Raw genomic sequence first — 20,271 nt, 5'->3', positions numbered from 1 at the left:
AAGTTCTAAATATATTTGTGCTCATCCATTTGTTAATGGTGGTCAAATATTCAGAGAAAGAGCTCAAGGCACTGATGTCATTGGATTGAACTGTAATGAGTCATGTTTATCATCCACATAGCTATTGTAGTGAGCATGATGTTGTCTTAGAACATTACCTAGTGTGGCAGTTTGACTGAGACGTGGTTGATTTTGGGTGTGAAAACAGACAACACAAGTAAAAACTTTTGTGAGCAAAAGTAACAAAAAGGGGTTGATTCAAAAAGGTGAGGGCAAGGTGAAAGTCCAATGTAAATTCTTCCCTCAATGACTGACCTGTGGGGTGATGGCTACGGTTCACAGGCCTCTTTGGCTATGTCGAGGAACCCCCTGGGTCTCCAACCATAGAGCAGCTCAAACGGGGAGAACCATGTGGAACTCTGGGGAACTTCCCTGATGGAGAAAATTACATAGGGGAGAAGCTGCTCCCAGTTCTTCCCATCGACATTCAGTGCGTTTACATGACCCTCAAGAAAGTCGAATTATTGGCTTAGTCCAACTATGATTGGATTATTAAGATGCATGTATACACCTTAGTTGAGCTAAAATCGAATCATAGTCATTTTACAATTACTCATAGTCGAATTAAGACCCCTAGATAATGCGATAGTCGAGTTAAGCGTGCATGTATGGAGTCGAATTGGATTATGCGTTGAATTGCGTCATGCGCATGCTCGAGATGCTCGAGCCGGAAGTAGATGGAGACGATAGTCGTGTTGTTGTTGTCGCCGTCGGAAAACGAGAAACGGCGATTTATTTAAAAAGGTGGCGCAGAAGATGGAGGAAGCCGGTGAATGTAGTTACCCCCTATAAGAATTGTGTCTCAGCTGTGGGAGCGCGCATGGCATGCATTCATTAAAGGTGGAAGCACACAGACACTACACTTCGATTTCACCCAAGGCTGAATTAAAAGTACATGTTTTTCTAAATGTGGGTCATCAACAAGGTTGTAAAGTAGTAACTTCGGGCACATCTGTCAAAAGAATTTTTTTTTTGTTTACAATCTTTATTCATTTATTGCGCCGCGGCGGGGAATGCCGTATACGTGCGGGCGGCGGAGGGGCTGCTCCGGCGGGAGAAAGATGTTTTCAGTAGACAGCTGTCAACTCACTTCGGATAGGTGATTTATTTAAAAAGCTGGAGCAGAAGATGGAGGAAGCCGGTGTCGTACCAATGTAGTTACCCCCTATAAGGAGTGTATCATCATCAACATGCATTCAGTACACACTACACTTCGATTTCACCAAAGGCTGAATTAAAAGTACATGTTTTTCTAAATAATATGATTCATTCATTCTAGTTAGTTCCTGTGTTGACTAACGTGATTGGCCGATTTGAGCTTGCATGCTCATTGGTTGCCTCGACTGTCTCCTGACTATATTTTAAGACATGAAAGAGGACAAACCCTTCAGGGATGTGGAGTATAGGAGAATCCCTCCCTCTCTAACACTAATGAGAATTATGTGACTCCAGCAAAGAGTGGTTTAGTTTCATTGATGAATATGTTGTAGGCATATGAAAATGAAGATGAATAATATCTCTATGATAACAGTGTTTAGTCTTTCTGGGTTGAATGAGACCACAAACTATAGAGTGGTTCTCTTTACCTCCACCTTGCTTTATTATTGCTTGATACTAACCATCAACTGCGCTCTGATTCTTACCATTGTCCTGGACAAAAGCCTGCATGAGCCCATGTATATTCTGTTGTGTTTCCTTTGCATTAATGGGCTTTACGGCACCACAGGCTTCTACCCCAAATTCCTCCTGGACCTACTGTCCCCATCTCACATCATCTCCTACAATGGGTGTCTCGTGCAGGCCTTTGTGATGTTTTCGTTTGCATGCAGCGACCTGTCCATTCTCTCCGTCATGGCCTACGATAGATACCTGGCCATCTGTCAACCCCTGCGCTACAACAGTTTTATGAACAAGCACAGGTTGTCCCAGCTGGTCTTCTTCTCCTGGTTGACCCCTTTCAGCTTTATGGCCGTCGTCATTATCCTTACGTCCCGGCTCACGCTGTGCAGCGCCAAGATCCAGCGGCTGTACTGCGTGAACTGGGTCATCGTGTTGCTGGCGTGCCCGTCGAACAACACCACACCGAACAGAATTGTGGTGTACATCACGTTAATTGTGTACGTTTTCCACGGGCTGCTGATCGTCTGGTCCTACATTTACCTGGTGAGGACGTGCCGGGGCTCCATGGAGAACAGGAAGAAGTTCATGCAGACCTGTGTGCCCCATCTCACCTGCATGCTCACCTTCATGTGGACTGTCGTTTTTGATATCATGTACATGCACTTTGGCTCCAAAAACATCTCACCATCACTGAAGAACTTCATTTCCATGGTGTTCATGATTATATCCCCAATCATGAACCCCCTAATATATGGATTTAAACTGACCAAAGTACGCAACAAGATTCTGTTTTATTTAAATGTTTATAGGAGATAGTCATGAGTTCATGTGTTGACAATAATCATCGTAGCAATACATTTAGATTGGTCTATATCTTCTTGTATTTTACACCATAATGTGAAGTGTAGTATCGTTTACTACAAAGTTATGAGGTGATACCACAATAATGCTTAAAACATATTGTAATGGGAAATATCTGTTTTCACATTCTGTGTCTCTGTATCGGTTGGAATGTGCCTGTTTTTCATGACACATTCGGGGTACGTGTTAGAAGCTGTAACAGACCCCCGGGGGAAGAGTGGAGAAGCCAGGGTTCCATCTGATAAGGCACGGCCACAAACCCCTCTTTATGACACCCTGAGGAGGATCAATCAATAGATTACCATATGGTTAACAAAGGCTTAAGGTTAACAGTTTAGACAACATACATATATCACATCACACATTTCCTATGCTTGCATTTTACTTGTTGCAACATGTTTGGGACAGACAGACACGCAAACAGAAACAGAAAAAAATACTTTGTAACAACCATACACCAAAATCAAATGCAATTTATTTTATTAAAAGACATCTGAAATACATTAGCTAAAGTGTCTGTGCTGGACTCATATGGCCTAGTGACTGGTCCAATGAGATACATATTTTCTGTCCATATTGGCCTTGATTTTTAATTTAAAGGACTATTCCGGTATTTTGAACATTGAGGCCCCTTTCTGGTTTGTCTAGGATGAAATAGAGTGGTTGACACCGAAATTTTCACCATTGGTCCAGTCTTGGGTATTTGGCTCATTTAGAATCGCCCCTGCCTGCTTCAGAATGGCTGGCTACGGGCATTCACAAACCTGTCCTTAAAACAACCCTAAACGTTCGTTTTCAGAAATGTGCAACTCACCGAGTGGTTAGTGGTGGTTGTTGAGGTTCCAAAACAAGTATCGAAATACAGTTTCTGTTCTGTTTTATTTGGCATTTTGTAAATCCATTGATTTCTGTTGGAAGACTCATTGCTCGTTGACCGGAAACTTATTTGATGTATTTTAAAGTATTTTAAAGTACATTCTAATCATTGTCAATCATAATATGATTCATTCTATTGTATTATCCATTGAAGAAGGTAGTTCCTGTGCTGACTAACGTGATTGGCCGATTTAGACTTGCGTGCTCATTGGTTGCCTAGACTGTCTCCTGACTATATTTTAAGACACGAAAGAGGACAAACCCTTCAGGGATGAGGAGTACAGGAGAATCCCTCCCTCTCTTACCACTATAACCTTAATGAGCATTGTGTGACATTGTGAAAGAGTGATACAGTTTAATTGATGAATATGTTGTAGGCATAGGAAAATTATGATGGATAATATCTCTATGATAACAATGTTTAGTCTTTCTGGGTTGAATGAAAACACAAACTATAGAGTGGTTCTCTTTACCTCCACCTTGCTTTGTTATTGCTTGATACTAACCATCAACTGCACTCTGATTCTTACCATTGTCCTGGACAAAAGCCTGCATGAGCCCATGTACATTCTGTTGTGTTGTCTATGCATCAACGGGATTTACGGCACCACAGGCTTCTACCCCAAATTCCTCCTGGACCTGCTGTCCCTGTCTCATGTCATCTCCTACAACGGGTGTCTCGTGCAGGCCTTTGTGATGTTTTCGTTTGCATGCAGTGACCTGTCCATTCTCTCCGTCATGGCCTACGATAGATACCTGGCCATCTGTCAACCCCTGCGCTACCACAGTTTCATGAACAAGCACAGGTTGTCCCAGCTAGTATGCTTCTCCTGGTTGACCCCCTTCAGCATTCTAGCCATCAACATCAGCCTTACGTCCCGGCTCACTCTGTGCAGCGCCAAGATCCAGCGGCTGTACTGCGTGAACTGGGTCATCGTGTTGCTGGCGTGCCCGTCGAACAACACCACTGTGAACAGCATCGTGGCGTACCTCACCATACTGGTGTACGTTTTCCACGGGCTGCTGATCGTCTGGTCCTACATGTACCTGGTGAGGACGTGTCGGGGCTCCATGGAGAACAGGAAGAAGTTCATGCAGACCTGTGTGCCCCATCTCACCTGCCTGCTCACCTTCCTGTCCACCATCGTCTTTGATATCATGTACCTGCGCTTTGGATCCAAAAACATAGCTATGTCTCTGCAGAACTTCATTGCCATAGAGTTTCTGATCATCCCCCCGATCATGAACCCCCTCATGTATGGATTCAAACTGACCAAAGTACGCAACAAGATTCTGCTTTATTTAAATGTTAAAAGGAAGTAGTCTCAATAGAGCGTTCATGTGTTGACAATAATCATTTTTTCAATACACCATTATTTAAAGTGCAGTATAGTATACTAAACTGTTTAGAGGTGATAACAGGGTTAGGGTTAATACATATCATAAATTTCCTTTGCTTGCATTTTACTTGTTGCAACATTAACCTTCTCCCTGGTTATTCATTCCCTGTCTCCATGTCTCTCTAGGTTGCAGTACAACATGTTTGGGACAGACAGACAGACAAACAGGCAGTTCAATGACTAATCTTCTAATAAAATAATAATAATAATAATAATAATAATAATAATAATAATAATAACAATAATAAAACAATATAACAACCATACACTAAAAGCAATACATTTTATTTCATTAAAAAACATCCAAAATACATTGGCAAGTGTTCGTGCTGGACTCATATGGCCTATAATTACTTGTCCAATGAGATACATATGTTTTTGCTTTGGTTTTGCATTTAAGATTACAGAATGTTAACTTACTGTTAAGCAGATATAAATACTTTAGCCTACTTGTTTGTCTTTATTTGCATTGTTCTGCCCACTTTTGCTGCTATAACATCTGGATTTCCCTCTGGGGATTAATAAAGTCTTATCTACTTGTAAAACAAGAACATTTGATTAAGAAATCTATAATCCTAAACAAGGTTTAGCAAAAAACTTGGCTTAAGACGTCATGATTCTGTCCCACATGTAGCAATTGTAAACGAAAATTATGGGGAACATTTGTGCATTGTTAAATGTATTATATATTTAATGATTCAAACAGTTTTCAACCACCTTAATATTGCTAAAAGGGACTATGTGTAGGATTTTCCAAATGCATAAATTGCCTTTCATCGCCAATAATTTAACAGGTTGTAATTTTACGCAAAAAATGACACCCCCATGGATGCACGACGTGTCACTGAACACATGCATAGCATGCACGGAGCACACGTAGCGCAGAGACCTTCATATCATTCTGACTAGGCAAAAAAGAAAACGGCTCCCGACCGCGAGCCGACTCCCCTCGTTCGCTTAAAGAGTGTGCGACCGACCACTAGGTCGCATAAGTCTTAACACCTGGCAGACGGCAGGTATACAGCGTGGAGCAAACTCCCGGTATAAAATGCCATAAAACATAGTTAAATCCCTGATTAATCCAATCATAAATATTCCCATGGTGTTAATGAGGTGTTGTTTAATCAGGACCTGGACTGTAAACATAAAGAAGATAACTCCTGTCGAGTTATTCATACACTTGAATCTCCGGTGAGTGTTGCATGTGCCAATGCTAATGTCTTGTTTGCTAGCTCCTGTTACGATAAAAGAGCCTATAAATGCGGTTTTAGTACAGATACCTTTTAAATAAAAAACCAAACGGAGTCATATGAAGATTTTCCAATGTCTCAATACAATTTTGTGCTCATGGCGTCATTGTTAAATGTGTTAAATAAATCGCAAATGCGATCGCTTATTGCTAGCTACATGCTAAGCGCTAGCAGCTAACCCATATTGTTAGTCGGATAATGATGATACTATGCTAATTGTATGCTAAATGCTAATGAATGCCAATCGTTATGTTAAGTCATCCTGGTTAGCGGAGCAGAATAGAAATGATGATGAAACCTTAAAGGAGCAATGCAGTTATTTTAATGATACTGAAGCACTTTGTTTAGCGTACTTAACCCACTTTAAGTGTGAATTAATTAATTCTGGTGGTTATAATGCACTTGTTAAATAATGAGTTAGAAAGATTTAACTTAATGTTTTAAAAGTGTGAACCATTATCAATATGTCTAAAAATAGTTTCAAATACAAATGTTAGAAAGTTAGAAACATGGTATAAAATATAAATAATTTATTATTTGATAAATGCCGTGAAATGGTAATTCATGGTTAGTAAATCATTCCTTGTTGTTCTTCGAGCTTTGCCCAGCAGAACTGTGGATAGTGTTGGATACGGCGTGGCCAGCCGTGAACCCGGCCACGGAGGACTTGGATTTGCAGATTTATTCGTTCAAAAACAGATAAGATACATACACACTAACCTACCCGGTAGTAGCATTAGAGAAACTGAACTTGAACACACATATCTGGATATCCCCCCTGAACTATACATTCTTTGTCTGAACAATCCCACGACTCTTCTTTTCCATGGAAGTACTAGTGCTAGAAAATCCAGCCACAAAGAACAAATTATTTTTGTTTTGTTTGTTATATTTATGAGATCTTTTGAATTGTCATTGTCAATTGTCATTTTAAAGTGTTAACTCCTAGAGGACCTAGAATGATGCTAGCACCTCATCTACCCATTCCGGTTGAGACCACGGATGCTATATAGAGAAAGAGAACAAAATAGAGCAAAGAGAGCAAGATTCACAACCCCAAAAATGCAGCTCCCTCCCCACATTTATCCATTGAAAATCGTTGCATACAATGGCAGGTGCTGTCTACCATTTCACTCACTCATAGCAACGTTGCCAGATGTACCCTAATTATTGTATTTTTTAGTTAAACGTTGCCCTCTGTATGATCAATAATGCCCAAAGTCTTATAATGTTTAATTTGATTATTTTTGTGACACTTAGTATTAGGTATAATTATCTCTTTTAGTTAATTTCCCGACACAATCAGGATAGTATTATATGGATCCTACGTCTGTGTTTACGCATCTTCTCATGTGTCGTCTTTTCTGCCAATCTTGCTTGTTGTGATGACCAACATGAACTTCATCCATGTTATCAACGGCTCATTTTACAATCAGTGAATTTTAAATGATAGACTTAATATAAATAATAATTTATCACAAGTGCGCTCGTGTATTTGTGTGTGCGTCATCTTTCGGGGAAGGCAAAGGACTCCATTTTGACCGACAGCCAATGGTGTACATAAAGGTAATGCAAGAAGTGCAGTCATATTGGGGCCTGGAGCCCAGAGTTCAGAGTGCCCCGGGTTTGTGGGCCCCACTGTGCACAGTCACAGGCCCAGTCAGGGCAAGTGTGCATGTGTGTCTACTAATCCTCACTGGTATCAACTAAGGCTGAAGTGCCTTACTTCAAATTGCATATATCTGTATACCCCTGAAGGTTCTTTCAAGTTTTCATCAGATAACAGAATATATATATAATATATAACATAATTTCACGATCCATACTTATTAGTTAATACGTTTACATTTTAACATACTGTGGCGACCATTGGTGTGGACGCAGTTCCGAGTGCCGCAAAGGATCCTGGGAGGGTTCCAGTGCCCTCCTGGGTCCTTTGCGGTAGTGATGTTATGTGGTGTGCAATAGTTGGTGGTGGTGGATAGGGGTGGGAATCTCTTGGCACCTCACGATTCGATTCCGATTCAGAGGTCAACGATTCGATTTATAAAACGATTATCGATGCATCTCGATTCCAAAAATTTTTTATGTACATTTCCATGCGGGATTTTCAAATATATATATATATATATATATATACATCTGACTTTGCTACTCAGTTTGCTAATCACTTCCTACTTGTGTGATGATCATTAAAGTCAATCAACAGATGAATTACCTTATCTAATATTTTATATTAGATTAAGTCGGTTCTCTGTGCAGAGAAAGCAGAAAGGAGTTTCTGTAGCACTCTGCAGCAGGCAAACAAATTTAATAATGAACAAAAAAGTTTTTTTTATTGTTTTTTTAATTACATTTATTTCAGATTATAAATTTTTATGCATCGAGACGGAATCGTTCCAGAGAAAATCACGATGCATCGAAGAATCTATTCTTTTTCCCACCCCTAATGATGGAGTCCACCACCGCCACGAGATATTTAGGGTGGTGGGTTAATACATGTGATATTTCTGTGTTAAGTGTGTGTTAAATTTAAGGCAGTTCTCACAGCCGAGTGGCTTAAGGGGCATGAGAGCTGTGATTAACCGTTGAAAACATGACTCCTCGCCGACGCTACATTGGTGTGAGAAGTGGGATTAACCATTGATAATGCAGCAGGCCCCCGACCCTCAGTACGGCTCTTGACCAGGTGGAACAGGCGGAGGTGGAACTCTCCACCTGACACTTCCTGCAGCCGTCCCGTGCCTCCAGACTACTACAAGGGCGACGAAGACAGAGAGGTGGTCTTCCAGGCCTGAACTTCGCCCCAGCATCCCCGGCAGCATCCACCACCCCCACGACCGACGTGTGTCTGGGGCTGGCCGCTGCTGTTTCCAGTGTGGCGAGCCTGGCCACCTGGACCTTGACTGCCCTGCGCCGATACCACGCTAGAGCCCCTCGTTCGGCGGAAAACCATGGCAGTGGCCTAGTGAGGGGACCACCTCTCCAGCATCCAACTTGCCATGGCTCTGGCTCTTGCTATGGTGTTATGGTACAATCATGGCCATGATGGCCACCCAGCTCACCCACCGCAGTTCAAGAATCCACACACTGCACCCCGGCTGCGCTAATGTTCGGATGGGAGTTGTGGACCCCAGTAGACCTGATGTTCGGGCCTCCTCCGGAACCAGGACTTGGCAGTGAGCCTGACCTGGACTATTTCTACGACAGTGGCTCAGAGAGACCCACCCGTTGACCAGAGGGGCCCTCAAAGACCCGGAGTTTGCCAAAAGCAGGCTTATGACTCCTACTGCACGAGAGAGACTTTGTAGCGGGGGCCCAAGTGTGGGAATACGCTCCCGAGAAGAAGGGGGTCTCCCCAAAGTTCGGCAGTCAGTGGCCACAAGGTGGTCATCCATCATGACCGGCTGGCACCCTACCAGCCCCTTGCCTAAACCGATGAGATCCCAGCTAGTGCTGAGCCAACGCCTGGATTGGACAAATCCCCTGTTGTAGTACCTGAGCACTATGGGTGTAACTATCCATCTGCATTGATGAAATGCCTAAACATTGATGCATATCACTGTATTATACACTTTTATTTTGACAATCTCCTTGAGTGAGTTTTGTGTCACTATTTCCGCCCAAGCCGCTCAGTTTGGCACCTAGCAGCACGGCTAATACTAACAGCCAAGATGTTTCCGAGGATATTTTCTCCCCTCTTGGAAACAAATCAGCGGTATGGAAGTATTTCCGATTTTGAAAAAGACAGGTCAACGGACAATTGCATGCTGTATGCAAAAAGTGCCATTACGAGATAAGATATTCAGGAAACACGACTAACATGTCCTGGCACCTTGCAAGTTGCAAGTATAAAGAGACTGCCCCTTTGCCCCAGGAAGGTAATGTTTGCCCCTCCTGGCAAACCTTGCCAAAACCTACCTCTGTATTTCTGGTACTAGTTTACCTTCACAATGTGTTTGCAGCACTGCTGGAGAAATTGTCTGTTCTGAACGTAGTGTTTTATCTCCTGAGCATGTTTTTAAGAAAAACCTCCCAAAGGACACTGGAGGACAAATTTGACTGTTGTAGAGAATATAAATCCACTTTGACTGACAATTAGGGATGTGAATAACTCAAAATTTTTCATGGTCGAATAATCAATGGGTGGTATGAACGATTTGAGGAATCGAGGTTGTCTTAAATGGACATATCGTCTCAAATCGATTGCAGGCCTCTGAATCAAAATCTCATTGCAGGAGACTTTTGATATTGGCAAATATCGTATCGTTGTACAATGAATCGATTTAATATCGTATTGTGATGAAACCAGAGATTTACACCGCTACTGAGCACACAGTGCCACAGAGGCTCCAACAACACCTTCCTCTGCACCTCCAGCACTGTATTGGGTGCATGGGTTGCTGGGGACAGTGAACCCCTCAGGTGGGGGCTATGTAGCGTCCCAGATAGTGCAGATCTAACATCTTAATTCTTAAGCCTGTGTCTTCCGTTAACGCCTCTGATTATCATAATACTTTATAATTGGCAAGCATAATATGATCCATTCTAATATAGCATCCACTGAAGAAGGTAGTTCCTGTGCTGACAAATGTGATTGGCCGATTTGAGCTTGCATGCTCATTGGTTGCCTCGACTGTCTCCTGACTATATTTTAAGGGACACGAAAGAGGACGAACCCTTCAGGGATGTGGAGTACAGGAGAATCCCTCCCTCTCTTACCACTATAACACTAATGAGCATTGTGTGACTCCAGCAAAGAGTGGTTTAGTTTCATTGATGAATATGTTGTAGGCATAGGTAAATGATGATGAATAATATCTCTATGATAACAATGTTTAGTCTTTCTGGGTTGAATGAGATCACAAACTATAGAGTGGTTCTCTTTACCTCCAGCTTACTTTGTTATTTCTTGATACTAACCATTAACTGCGCTCTGATTCTTACCATTGTCCTGGACAAAAGCCTGCATGAGCCCATGTACATTCTGTTGTGTTGTCTATGCATCAACGGGATTTACGGCACCACAGGCTTCTACCCCAAATTCCTCCTGGACCTGCTGTCCCCGTCTCATGTCATCTCCTACAACGGGTGTCTCGTGCAGGCCTTTGTGATGTTTTCGTTTGCATGCAGCGACCTGTCCATTCTCTCCGTCATGGCCTACGATAGATATCTGGCCATCTGTCAACCCCTGCGCTACCACAGTTTTATGAACAAGCACAGGTTGTCCCTGCTGGTCTTCTTCTCCTGGTTGACCCCCTTCAGCTTTATGGCCGTCGTCATTACCCTTACATCCCGGCTCACTCTGTGCAGCGCCACGATCCAGCGGCTGTACTGTGTGAACTGGGTCATCGTGTTGCTGGCGTGCCCGTCGAACAACACCACACCGAACAGCATTGTGGTGTACATCACGGTAGTTGTGTACGTTTTCCACGGGCTGCTGATCGTCTGGTCCTACATGTACCTGGTGAGGACGTGTCGCGGCTCCATGGAGAACAGGAAGAAGTTCATGCAGACCTGTGTGCCCCATCTCAGCTGCATGCTCACTTTCTTGTCCACCATCGTCTTTGATATTATGTACATGCACTTTGGCTCCAAAAACATTGCTCAATCGCTGAAGAACTTCATTGCCTTAGTGTTCTTGATTATATCCCCGATCATGAACCCCCTCATATATGGATTCAAACTGACCAAAGTACGCAACAAGATTTTGTTTTATTTAAATGTTTATAGGAAATAATCATAATTGAGGGTTCATGTGTTGACAATAATCATCGTAGCAATACATTTAGATTGGTTTATATCTTCTTGTATTTTACACAATAATGTAAAGTGTAGTATCGTTTACTACAAAGTTATAAAGTGATACCATAATAATGCTTGAACATATCACATCACACATTTCCTTTGCTTGCATTTTACTTGTTGCAAGGTAAACCTTCTCCCTGGTTATTTATTCCCTGTCTCAATGTCTGTCTAGGTTGCCAACAGTATGTTTGGGACAGACGGACACACAAACAGGCAATCCAATGGCTAATTTTCCAAAAAGAAAAAAATAGAATTTAACAACCATACACCAAAATCATATACATTTTTCATAAAAGACATCCGAAATACATTGGCACAAGTGTTTGTGCTGGACTCATATGGCCTAGTGACTTGTCTAATGAGATAAATACTTTGTCAATATTGGCTTTGGTTTTTCACTTAATATTACAGAATGTTAACTTCATGTTAAGAAGAAATATTTAACTTGTTTGTCTTAATTTGCACTGTTAGGTCCACTTTTGCTGCTAATAACCCTGAACTTCCCTATTAGGGATTATTAAAGTGTTATTTATTAAATGCAGGGGGGTAAAATAAGAACATTTTATTAAAAATATATAATCCTAAGTAAGGTTTAACAAACAAACTTGGCATAAGTTTTGTCACAATTCCGTACCACATGTAGCAGTTTTAAATAAAAAAACATTGGGAAGAATTTTGCATTACATTTTTATTAGGGCTGGGCAAAGATTAAAAGTTTTAATCATGATTAATCGCATAGTATTGGTCTGTTAACTCGTGATAAATCACTTTTAAAATTATATTTTTAATTCACTCAAATTGAAGTTAAATGAGATTATCAAATGGAATGACACATTATCATTAATTTCAAATGTACTTAATAAGCAAAAACTAGACCAAGTGATCTTGAGGGAGTTTTATTAACTCACTCAGTGTGGGTTGAATATGAAACCTAAGAAACACCACAGATTTGGGAATTGTAAACAGCCAGCTAATTAGTACAATTGTAAAACAACAGTTACTACAAGTGTAGTTCAATTCAAATAAGTAGCACCACAGATTTGGGAATTGTAATAAGGCAGTCACCTACTGCAAGTGTAATTGAATGTAAAGTAAGTGGAACTAAAAACAAAAATGATTTCTGCTATGAATGGTGACATTCTGTGGGCAAAAGCTTCCAAAATCAAAATAAATAAATAATAATGTGAGTTAATGCGTCAATTTGTATTAATCGCGTTAAAATAAGATTGCGTAATTAACGTGTTAACTTGCCCAGCCCTAATTTTTATTGGCATTGATTTCAACAGTTTCAACCACCTTTCTAATGCTAAAATGGACTGTGTGTAGGATATTTAAATACATGCATTGCTTTATACATACATTGCCATTTTAGATGCATCTCTGAGGTTTATTACTAACTGTGGAGCCCTGACCCATCATTGTGAATTGTATTCTCGAGTGGGTTGGCCTTCTTTGTCCACCAGGATGCTGGGACACTGGTGCACTTTTATAGACAAGGCCATGCTTGGACTACTGCCCTCCTACATCTGTAATCTAATCACATGGAGAAGTGTTGATTCTTATGGTTTGCATTGAAGTGATCAGTTGTTGCTGTCTGTTCCATTTGCCCGCACAGAATTGGGAAAAAAGGGCTTTCATGTACTCTGCTCCTTCTACATGGAACATGCTGCAAAAAGACTGGAAAATAACAGAACTGATTTCTTTGAATGCTTTTAAATCCCGGCTGAGAGCACTTGAGACGACCTCCTTTACTTGTAACTGTTTTTCTTAATTTTAATTGCTGTCTGTATGTTGTAACTGTAACTTTTGCTGCCTTTTTTGCTGCCTCTTGGCCAGGACTCCCTTGAAAAATAGGTTTTTAATCTTAATGGGACTTTCCTGGTGAAATAAAGGTTTAATAAAAAAAATTACATTTTCAATATTTGGAGAGGTTGCAAGTCTTCCAAAAAATGACACCTTTCCCAACTCTCTGTTGGTGTTGATCAGCCTGTGGTTTGATATCCATTATATTTTAAATGGGCTGGTTGTTACGGATCAAGACAGGAAGGACCCAAGTGCACGGCATGAGTAACAACAGACGAGAGAGGTATCAGTTGAACAGTTTATTAATCCACGGATGGTAACGGTTGGTGCTGGTGGTTGCATCCGTTGATGGTAATCCTGGCTCCACGAACCGGGGTGGAATGAGTCGGCTGGCAGCCGAACCGACAGCCACACCCGACGATCCGGTGGTGATGGTAACTCCGGCAGTAGAGCAGGCTTGAAGGGTGGTCGTGTTGGTGATGGCTGGTAGAAAGACAGAGTATCAGGAATGCGCAGACTAGAACATGAGTAAACTAGGAATACTGGGTGAAGAATCAAGAAGCTACTCAACATGGTAGTACAACTGACGATCTGGCGACGAGTGGTTGGAAGGCTGGGGTAGATATACAGGTGATCCTGATTGGAGATGACTGTCAGGTGCGGGTGATCAACGAGGCTGGTTCGGGGAACTGCACAGACCACGTCCCCGCACATGAAACACTGACACAACAAACAGGAACAGACAAGACGGACAAGGAGCGAAACTAGCGGCAGCTAGGACCTGGTAGGAGAGACCGTGACACTGGTTTTGCTTAGCAAAAGGAATGAAGAGATGTCTAAGCATTGATAATGGCAAAAATGTCTGCTTTTTGATAACTTTTAATTTGCAAAATGTATTTCTGATAATAACTAACAATCATTTATGATTGTTATTGTCTCATACCACAGACCTCGATCTCCAGGGCTCTGAATGCACATGGTCTAGTACAAAGCCGCTGTAGGTGAGCTTTGCGAGACTTAAAGAGAGAAAAGAATAAAGCAGAAGAGAGCAACATTTACAAAATGAACAACACAAAATACCACTCCGTCCTTACATTTATCAATTGAGAAGTGTTGAATACAGAGGCAGGTGCATCCTACCAATAACAGTAAAATATTGTGGCGATCACAGCTTTGATTGACCGTGTTCCGGATTGCCGCAAGGACTCCTGGGACACTAGGAGCCCTCCTGGTGCCCTCCTGGTTCTTGTTGGCCTTTGCAATTGTGTGTGTGGTTGATAGTAGTTTGCACCTTGGTGACAGGTGGGGTCGGCTGGTGCAACACCTGCAGCGAGGCACTTTGTTCTGAGGGTGCATGGTGTGATGTTCAATTGTTCTGTGTGAGTGAAAATAAAGGCAACTCCCGTAGTTGTGCGGTGTGTGAGGCACAGCAAATGAAGTCCCTTAATAACCTTGGGCTCATCTCTGGTTCTTCCTTGGCCACATTGGTGTCAGAAGTGGGGATGTTGGTTGGTGACCATGCCCCCGAGAGGACGCCAGGATGTACCAGAGAGATGGTCGACCCTGTGTCTACCAGGGCCCGGCAGGGTCGACCATCGAGCTGGCTGGTCAGATGTAGGCCCATGATGCGGCCCGGACTGCCAACCAGGGCACACTGACCATGGAGAGTGGTTGGAGGCTGGAGTGGTGGTCCCCTCACTGGACAGACTCTCGCCATGCCGCCCTCTCGCCCCAGTTGTTGTTCGAGCACACGTGCTGCTGCCGCTCCCCTGCTGATTCCCTTCCTGGGGGGCTGTGGCGGCTTGTTCATCAGCGCCAGCACACTTGAGGGACTATGTGCTGGGTGATGGGGCTGTTGGGGACAACTGACCCTTCAGGGGGGGGCTGTGTTCTGGAAGGAGTTGTTTGGGCTATTGGACTGTTTGGACTAATATTGCCTCCTGGTTTTTGTTCACTTCGGCAATTGTGTGTGTGGTTGCGTGGGTTTTCACCTTGGTGGCAGGTGGGGTTGGCTTGAGCAACACCTGCAGCCAGACACTTATGTCCGCGGGGTACATGGTGTGATGTTAAATTGTCCTGTGTGAGTGAAAATAAAGGCAACTCCCGTAGTCATGCGGTGTGTGCGGCACGTTAATGGTAGTACCCTGATAACCCTGGGCTCGTGTCTGGTTCTTCTTAGCTCAGGAGGTAGAGTGGGTTGGCTGGTAATCGGAAGGTTGCTAGTTCGATCCCCGGCTCCTCCTAGCTGTGAGTGTCGAAGTGTCCCTGAGCAAGACACCTCACCCTGACTGCTCCTGTCAAGCTGGCTGTCGGCGCGCATGGTTGACTCCACTGTCGGTGTGTGAATGTGTGCATTAACCGTTGTAAGTCGCATTGGATAAAAGCGTCTGCTAAATGCTCTAAATGTAAATGTATATGGAAATGTTTCTTCCCTGACCGCCACATTGGTGTCAGAAGTGGGATCTTGGTTGGTGACCATGTCCCCGAGAGGCCGCCAGGATGTACCAGAGGTGTACCCCCTGCTGAGAGTTTATTATATGTATTTGAGGTATTTAAAATACATACATTATTATCATTGTCAAGCATAATACGCCTAATGCATTCTAATGCAACGTCAACTGAAAAAGGTAGTTCCTGTGTTGACTAACGTGATTGGCCGATTTGAGAGTGAAATGCTCATTGGTTGCCTCAACTGTCTCCTGACTTCATTTTAAGACACGAAAGAGGACAAACCCTTCAGGGATGAGGAGTACAGGAGAATCCCTCCCTCTCCAACCACTATAACCCTAGTGTGCATTGTGTGACTCCAGCAAAGAGTGGTATAGTTTCATTAAGGAATATGTTGTAGGCATATGAACATGATCATGGATAATATCTCTATGATAACAGTGTTTAGTCTTTCTGGGTTGAATGAGACCACAAACTATAGAGTGATTCTCTTTACCTCCACCTTGCTTTGTTATTGCTTGATAGTAACCATCAACTGCTCTCTGATTCTCACCATTGTCCTGGACAAAAGCCTGCATGAGCCCATGTATATTCTGTTGTGTTGCCTTTGCATCAATGGGCTTTACGGCACCACAGGCTTCTACCCCAAATTCCTCCTGGACCTGCTGTCCCCGTCTCACGTCATCTCCTACAACGGGTGTCTCATGCAGGCCTTTGTGATGTTTTCGTTTGCATGCAGCGACCTGTCCATGCTCTCTGTCATGGCCTACGATAGATACCTGGCTATCTGTAAACCCCTGCACTACCACAGTTTTATGAACAAGCACAGGTTGTCCCTACTGGTCTTCTTCTCCTGGTTGACCCCCTTCAGCTTTATGGCCGTCCTCATCAGCCTTACGTCCCAGCTAACACTGTGCAGCGCCAAGATCCAGCGGCTGTACTGCGTGAACTGGGTCATCGTGTTGCTGGCGTGCCCATCGAACAACACCACGGTGCACAGCATCATGGCATACCTCACCATACTGGTGTACGTTTTCCACGGGCTGCTGATCGTCTGGTCCTACCTGTACCTGGTGAGGACGTGTCGGGGCTCCATGGAGAACAGGAAGAAGTTCATGCAGACCTGTGTGCCCCATCTCACCTGCCTGCTCACCTTCCTGTCCACCATCGTCTTTGATGTCATGTACATGCGCTTTGGCTCCAAAAACATCTCATCGTCGCTGCAGAACTTCATCTCCATGGAGTTCCTGATCATCCCCCCGATCATGAACCCCCTAATATATGGATTTAAACTTACCAAAGTACGCAACAAGATTCTGTATTATTTAAATGTCTATGGGAAATAGTCCCAACAGAGGGTTCATGTGTTGCCAATAATCATTGTAGCAATACATTTAGAATGGTCTATATCTTCTATTTTACACCATAATGTAAAGTGTAGCATGCTATATTGCTATATTGCTATGCTGTATTTTACACCATAATGTAGTACAATAAGTACAATAATTGTAGTATAGCGTACTACATAGTAAGATAAGATAACACCTTATTAATCACCCGGAGGGGAAATTCTTGTGTTACCGCAGAGCAGCAGTGAAAGAAGAGAAGACAAGATATAGTAAAATACAATAAAAACACAAAGTAGTGCTAAAGTTTATTCTAAGGAAAGTAATTATTTAGTAGTTATTAATAGTTAATAGTTATAAGATGATACCACAATAATGCTTGAACATATCACATAACACATTTCCTTTTCTTTGCTTCATTTTACTTGATGCAAGGTAAACCTTCTCCCTGGTTGTTTTATGTCTCTAGATTGCAACATTACAACATGTTTGGAACAGACAGACGCACAAACAACTTTGGTTTTTCACTTAAGGTTACGGAATGTTAACTTCATGTTAAGTTACTTGTTTGTCTTCATTTGTTTGGTCCACTTTTGCTGCACTCCCCCCCCCCCCACCCTCTGGGGAAGTGTAATCTATCAATTTATTAAATGCAGGTTGGTAAAATAAGAACATTTGATTAAAAAATATTTTATCTTAAGTAAGGTTTAACAAACAATCTTGGCTCAAGCTTTGTCACGATTTTGTCGCACATGTCACAATTAAAAAAAAGAAAAATCATGGGGAAATTTTTTTAGATTTATTTAATGTTAAGTTATTCAAACAACCACCTTATTAATACTAATAGGGACTATGTGTAGGGTTTTTTGATCCATAATTTGCTTTACATTGCTAATATTTGAACAGGTGGTTATTTTCCCTAAAAATGACACCTTCCTCAGGTGTAATTTTTTCTTCCCCAGGTGTCAGTTGTCATGTGGTTTGATTTGCATAATATTTTTAATTAACAGGCCGGTATTGCTGGGAAAAAGGAAGGAAGCAACGTCTAAACGTTGATAGTGGCAAAATTGTCTGTTCTTTGATATCTTTTCAATCTCTACATTTATTTTTGATTATAATTAAGATTGTTATTGTCTCATACCACAGAACTGCCCCTCCCTTATTGCACAAGCTCGAGCAGGCTGCTTTAATTACTTTAATTCCAAAGTAGCCAGTAATGAAACTTAATTTGTGATTCTTAGACATAGTACCTTTAACTTTGTACTGTTTAAATCAGAGAATATAATTATAATGTTGAAAAGCAATGAATGCAGGAATGTTGGGTTAGAGTATGGCAGCGGTGGTCCACTGAATCGAATGCATGACAGAAATGTAAAATAATTAAAAGAGCAACCTCATCTTGATTGTCAGTTTACTTCAATTCTTTTGAGAAATCTATTCTGCAAGATTCGTTCTAGATTAGTTCTAAGTGGTAGTTCTGGGTGGAATTAATCTTAATTACAGGGTCTTTTAAAAAGTTTTTTAGTTGGTTAAAAAAAATATCTTTAATCTAAATCTTCATAGCAGGGCTTGGTATTTTCATTATTTATTATTATTTGCCAGAACGGCGGCTATGACCGGTTCTCTGTTGAACACCAGGCTGATTGTGGCAGTACTGGTCTAAGCTAAAATTGGGATAGCCTCAGCAGTCTAGTAAGTGGCTTATTTTAAGACAATCGGGGTTAGTTGCAACACCTATATTTTTATATTATTTACGACATCGGCTTCGGCATCAGAGTGTTCCCCACTCGTAGGCCATAAGGTAGTTGGCTCAGCACAGAACCAAAGTATTGTTGCGCCCACAGACCGATATGGAGGGCTTGGTAGAGGGTTTCTCAGCAGACCAGAGAAACAGCTGGCTTCGGCAAGAGTTATCCCTGCTCAGAGACCATAAGTAGCCGGCTCGGCACAGAGCCGAGAGATTATTGCACCCATAGACCGATAGAATGGTGGGCTTGGTATTGCTTCCTTCTGGAAATATTGGGGTCCCATTTGTGTAATGTCTGCATGGCCCAATTCATGCGGATGATGGCCACGTGGAGTGCCCTGTATGCCTGGGTGTGGAACACCTGAGGGAGGGGCTGTCAGACAGGGCATGCATATACTGCAGTTTCATGCCAACGACTGCCTAGTTAGCCAGGCAAGCTGAGGTGGAGGCTTTCCTACATGATTCCAAGCTACCCCCATCTGGTGTGGTGGTTAAAAGGTTTATGTCCTAATATCCGCTAACCCAGGCCTCAGTGCCACATAACGGATGATCTGATTATGAGAAGCTATGACGCTGCGGCCCATATGGGCCGCAGCGTCAGCCCAGAGCCTAAGTGACACATCACTGCAGGCATTTGCATTCATGTCAAGAGAGCTCCGCAGGCTCATGGTGTCCTTGACAAGTTTGGTTGGCACAGTCTCCGCTTTCAGAGCCGTGCAGGAGGTTCCTCCGCTCTACCGGTGGTTCCAGGGGTGATGTTTGGCCCTGCAGCACAGCAGGCGCTGGAGCGAAGCAGCCAGGCAGTGCAAAACAGACAGCAGTTTGCCAGCCTCTGGAGAGAACCTATACCATTTGCGAGGCAGGGGGCCCCTCCTTGGCAAGTAGGCAGTTGCTTCCATCCATCAAGCCCTGGTGGCTTCCAGATGCAGCAACGGCAGGCTGAACAGCTTGTTCAACGGCACCTGGCCCACACATGGCCTGCACCTCGGGCACAAGGGGGCAATTGTATTTGGTCTACGCCCCGCAGGGGCCCTAGGGGCCGGGGGAGGGGG

At 42.8% G+C, this 20,271-nt stretch overlaps 4 protein-coding genes across 4 annotated transcripts; all 4 read left to right on the top strand.

Annotated features, from left to right (window-relative positions):
* Positions 1 to 1,554: 1,554 nt before the first annotated feature.
* Positions 1,555 to 2,496, top strand: LOC311358755 (olfactory receptor 4M1-like; the record flags this gene model as incomplete). Its single annotated transcript, XM_084478880.1, has 1 exon — positions 1,555 to 2,496. One exon carries the CDS (start codon positions 1,555 to 1,557, stop codon positions 2,494 to 2,496), a length of 942 nt encoding a protein of 313 aa, XP_084335006.1.
* Positions 2,497 to 3,807: 1,311 nt separating this feature from the next.
* Positions 3,808 to 4,740, top strand: LOC311358444 (olfactory receptor 10R2-like; the record flags this gene model as incomplete). The annotated part of the gene is made up of 1 exon (XM_084478469.1): positions 3,808 to 4,740. The coding sequence occupies one exon, from the start codon at positions 3,808 to 3,810 to the stop codon at positions 4,738 to 4,740; it is 933 nt and encodes a 310-aa protein (XP_084334595.1).
* Positions 4,741 to 10,871: 6,131 nt separating this feature from the next.
* Positions 10,872 to 11,807, top strand: LOC311358443 (olfactory receptor 2K2-like; the record flags this gene model as incomplete). The annotated part of the gene is made up of 1 exon (XM_084478468.1): positions 10,872 to 11,807. One exon carries the CDS (start codon positions 10,872 to 10,874, stop codon positions 11,805 to 11,807), a length of 936 nt encoding a protein of 311 aa, XP_084334594.1.
* Positions 11,808 to 16,530: 4,723 nt separating this feature from the next.
* On the top strand, positions 16,531 to 17,472 carry LOC311358441 (olfactory receptor 10R2-like; the record flags this gene model as incomplete). Its single annotated transcript, XM_084478467.1, has 1 exon — positions 16,531 to 17,472. The coding sequence occupies one exon, from the start codon at positions 16,531 to 16,533 to the stop codon at positions 17,470 to 17,472; it is 942 nt and encodes a 313-aa protein (XP_084334593.1).
* Between the last annotated feature and the right edge of the window lie 2,799 nt (positions 17,473 to 20,271).

This window comes from Micromesistius poutassou, assembly GCF_964030765.1.
Source record: "Micromesistius poutassou genome assembly, chromosome: 14".
Taxonomy (NCBI): domain Eukaryota; kingdom Metazoa; phylum Chordata; class Actinopteri; order Gadiformes; family Gadidae; genus Micromesistius; species Micromesistius poutassou.
This window is presented reverse-complemented; position numbering and strand designations above follow the sequence as displayed.